Here is a 4,754-nt window from a genome sequence, read left to right as displayed (position 1 = left end):
AGCAACAATAAAAAAAACTACCAAATTTCACCAGCATATTTAGTAGTTCAACCATCAAACAATCACTAACAGACATAAATGTAACCATGTATGTGTCTTTACCCTCGGTTCAAAATATTTTCCTGGTAATACTAATATATGTATATCGTCACGTAAATTGGGAATGATTTTGGAAACAAAACTAAATCAACGACAAAAGAATGGGGAGATATCTACGTAAATAGCTTTAAGATATTGTTATTTTTATTAATTCCCGTCTATAAAGGAACTACGCCTAAGAGAATCAATTATACATTCATATTCGTTAATTAACCAACTGTACCAAATAATCAAATGGAGTCGGTCCAAATGTATTCTCACTACTTGGTAATTAGAGATTTCAATGGAAAATCATACATCCCGACTGGTCAAAAATATTCTACCAACACCCATATTTACTTGGCCTAAAATGACCCCATTGCTTAGTAACAATCAATATAAGTTGTTAGCAATCTTCCAATATGGTCGTTGAAAACACACCCGACTGCCTCCCATCTACCAAATCGAGTATAGCTAGATGAATGATTATCCAACTAATCGATAATAGGTTTCTAATCATCAAATAGTCAGTCATAACCTAAACAACCACATGGCCGCTGCTTATTCTCGAAGTAGCAAATTTATGTCACATCCCATTTTTATCAAAAACTTGTAATGGGCCAAATTTTGGGTGATTGCATTATTGGACTGAGACTATCGCATCGTATCCTTGCCCGTCTCTGACTGCAAGATTCAGTTGGCAAAGCCCAACCTTAGCTAAAATCGACGTTAGCAAGCGATTTTAGCCAGTCGGCTATTTAAGGTTTTCTTTTATTGGTAAATATTTTTAGCATGTAATCAATGATCTGCACTAATTATCTTTTTCTCTCAAATATAAGGCCTTCAAATAAGATATTTCTTTTAGTCTAGTATTGTATGATTTAAATTTCTCAATTCGAAAGTACTCTTTCGGCAGTACATCCCCTCTCCCCCTAAAACACAAAACTATGGTCTAACATGTATAACTTTAACCTGGAAGGCAGGGTTTCCCAAAACTTATACCATGTCAAGTAGCTAAGGATGATAGTCTGAAGTGTCCCTCGATTGAGTTGTCTGAGTAATTAATTGAACTTTAATCTCGACTTCAAAATAAATAGAAAATTTCTCTAGCATGCAACCTGCATAAATTACGATCTTCTTTACCATTCATCCAAATAATTTTTGATCCTTTCAAGGGAATATCTCAACTCATGTTGAATAGAGATTTAGAAAGAAAATTCTATTAGTAAATAAACCTAAAATATGTATGCACGAGTTCCTATAATAACATTGATCAAGAAACCTCAATTATAAATAAAGGCAAGAGTTTGTAAATAATAGTGTTGGACCAACTGTATAAAACTTATCAAGCCTGATGCTAAAATTTTTAATGAATAAATACACTTTTAGATGGTGTATATTCAATTATTGACATTTATCATTATAACCTGGCCCTCCATAGTAAAAACCGTATCCATTTGTATCATAATAGTCGTCGTCAATCTTCAAATCATAGCAGTTTGGGTTCGTAACTCGTATCACAACATTTTCAGGGTCCTCGGCCGTATAATTTTTATTAACTACTTGAACCCAATTAAAATAACTCGATGTCTTCAAACCACCTTCCGAAGGGAAATGACCGCTACCCATTTGAGTCGATGTATGCCGTCCTTTACTTTTCCAATTAGTGATTTCTCCACCCCCAACTTACTTGTGTTGCCCATTTTGATAATTCTTTGAAGAGAAGACTTGGATAATAACCTACCGAAATACCTTGTAGTTGTACCCACCAGTGTCCACTACTTTGGTCCTGCCAAATCATCAATGTTTACTTTTAGAAATGGATTATAGGGCCATCTAAGTTTGATCGCTTATATTTTCTTACCTTGTGGATACTAAAGGTGGCATGTTTTTGGATACCGTTGGATGTGGAAACCTCAGTGAAATTGCATCCAAGGGTGATAGTTGACGATATGTGCACAAAACCATCACACATGAGGTCGTAACAACCCGAGCTCATGTATCCGTCATTCTAAAGAAAATAAAATTAACGGCTGGATCTTCTGTAGAAAACAATACTAAACAATAATCAATGGCCTTCCCAAACATATTCATCACCATGCCATTCCATATAACATGAGAGGTGATATTAACTTACCGTCCAGTATATGAAAAACCTGGTATAATCGTCACCGTGTAATCTCCGAAACACCTAATTAAAAATGAAGGTGGAAGTTTAATGGTACCCCACAAGAGGATATAAATTCTTTTATATATTAATTTGGATGGATACTTACTTACCATCCAGTTTCAATAGTGTTGACATTATCGTCGAGACCGGCTGTAACCCAAACTAGGGATATACTCATTTCACAGTATATTTCGGTAACCGGTTGCCAAAGATTGATTTTTGCTTGTGATCCTAGAAAATATCCCTCCACCTCAATAGTTGTGTACTGCAAAAAAATATATGTGGATTACTACAACTATATATGCTTGCACAGAAAATAAATAATAACAACAATGATATGTGACTATATATACCTCATGAGAATGGACGCCATTAACGTCGTCCGATAATGTGAAATTAGTCTTATAAGGTGATAATTTTAGAGGGTTATGTTTATGCAAAAGTATGGGATCGTAGTTTTTTGCTTTCCTTCGAATAGGAATAGTTCCTTTTGGACATAATCCATACTTATGCCAAGTTTGTTTAAGTTGAAATGTCCCAAAATTATCCAATTTCATTCCTTTCGGGTACGAACTTGGTGCCATCTGTTTCATGACAATAAAAATAAGGTAAATTCTTAGGAAGTTTCTTCTTTTCGTAAAGAATTTCTTACAATCTTGAAAACATATATTATGAGGAAAAATATGTAAAATAAAAGCAAGTATCAAATTAACCTGTATTGTGTGATTACAAAGCAAAGGATGATTAAGATTCGGTTGTTTATAAATATCATAACAATCGATGATCTCATCAGTTTCAACCTGTAAGATAAAAATCAAGGAGATAAGTATGTACGATAAGTTAAAGTATATGTCTAGAATCATCAGATTAATTTGATATATACTCCTCGATGTAACTAAAAACAATATATTTCACCTTCATGGTTTTGATTATTGATTTGTTAACCACATTTTGAATCGTATTTCCTTCAATTAGTTCTTCATGAGCGAGACTTATTAATACGAGAAGCCAAAGTACTAAGTCGATAAATCTCAACATTATAATTATTCAATAAAATTCACAAATGCAATATAGTTAATGAAAAGATTGATCGTAAGATTATATATACGTAAGATGTGTATGATTCATAGGGAATCTTATTCATTTATGTAGTATCAGATTTTGTATATTACATCTTCATTTAATATTAAGATTTTAAAAAAGATACTTGACATAAAATTCCACAAAATTTGCGAATTAAAAGCTAGACAATAATTAGTATGGAATCTGTGATGCGCACTAAGCATGATCATAATTGTTAATTTGGTGTTCAAATCCCCGCACCCGTCATTCAAAATCATTGGAACATCTTTATACTGAGACGAAGTTAACTTACTCCAAAAAGAAAAATATTATACTGTCCAAAACATGAATAAGAATCCATAACATTGAATAAGGTATAAGTAAAGAGTTTTGTTGTCACGCGCACATCTATGTGACTTTTATTATGAACTCTTGGCTGGTAGATGTCGGATGTTCATCTCATATGTTAGATCCAAATTGACAACTATTTTATATATTCTTAAATACATTATTTGTTACCCTTTCATCAACTCTTAGTGTATTTCAATATAACCCATCCCCAACCCCGTATTATTAAGTTATCAGAAATCCTATAAATTCTTCTCTCTTCTAAAAGTTAAAAACTTTATAACAAAATATAAAAAACAATAAATCTTATGATTTATCTGCCCAATCAAACATAAAAAATAAACGAAATGGAACCAGATTTCGTTTTTCTTTCTCAACATGATTATCAATGTAATGATGTCGGTATCAAACACGAACCTACGGGGAAATAAATGTGCATAATTGTGTGGAGGCTTGTAACTTTCTTTCTATCTTGATTAAAAAATGAACTCTTAAGTTTAGTTTATAGCGTAATTTCTACCAAAGATATGACAGCCATAAATGAATTATCACATGCACATTAAATAGTATAACACAACATTAACTAATTTATTATTTATTATACATTTTTAACTTTGAGCAGAAAATGATTATAATACGGAGGATAACGAGAAGGAACAGATTAAAAAGACAAATGTCAGTGGTCCATGCATTACTAATGATGTATTAAACGAATATCATACTAATGATGTATTAAATGAATATCGGCCATATGTTGATAGAGAATTTCAATTGCAAGATGAGGCATATGAATTTTACAATTTTTATGCAGGAAAAGTTGGGTTTAGTGTCTGAAAACATACTTACTTATTTATCACGAAGTAGTACCAAGGAGAATAAGACTGTATTTGACGTATCTTTTGTTGCACATGTCAAGGAAAACGTGATACCCATAGCTAAGCCATTTGAAGAGCTAATAAGGAAGTAACTTTTACGATAACAAACTGCAAAACACGTATGATTATTAGAGGAAAAAAAAAGATACAAGGATTATGTAGCATTTTGCAGAAGAACACAACCACCCTCTTTGTTTCTCAAAAAAAAAAACAAGCTAAAA

At 32.4% G+C, this 4,754-nt stretch overlaps 1 protein-coding gene across 1 annotated transcript; it reads right to left on the bottom strand.

Moving 5' to 3' along the window:
* Positions 1 to 1,818: 1,818 nt before the first annotated feature.
* Positions 1,819 to 3,169, bottom strand: LOC113337405. The gene is made up of 6 exons (XM_026583086.1): positions 3,164 to 3,169; positions 2,962 to 3,048; positions 2,602 to 2,832; positions 2,359 to 2,513; positions 2,216 to 2,269; positions 1,819 to 1,867 (listed from the first exon to the last, which is right to left on the bottom strand). Exons 1-6 carry the CDS (start codon positions 3,167 to 3,169, stop codon positions 1,819 to 1,821), a joined length of 582 nt encoding a protein of 193 aa, XP_026438871.1.
* Between the last annotated feature and the right edge of the window lie 1,585 nt (positions 3,170 to 4,754).

Source organism: Papaver somniferum, unplaced genomic scaffold (genome assembly GCF_003573695.1).
Source record: "Papaver somniferum cultivar HN1 unplaced genomic scaffold, ASM357369v1 unplaced-scaffold_16, whole genome shotgun sequence".
Taxonomy (NCBI): domain Eukaryota; kingdom Viridiplantae; phylum Streptophyta; class Magnoliopsida; order Ranunculales; family Papaveraceae; genus Papaver; species Papaver somniferum.
Note: the sequence above shows the minus strand (reverse complement) of the source record. Positions and strands in the feature narration are given on the sequence as shown.

Bases quoted from the DNA above. Each gene is read 5' to 3' on its own strand.
- LOC113337405 (XM_026583086.1), bottom strand. The intron at 2,833-2,961 runs GTTAATTTGATA...GTCATGAAACAG, and splicing joins TTTGTAATCACACAATACAG to ATGGCACCAAGTTCGTACCC. The intron at 1,868-2,215 runs GTAAGTTAATAT...ATGATTTGGCAG, and splicing joins GGTTTTTCATATACTGGACG to GACCAAAGTAGTGGACACTG.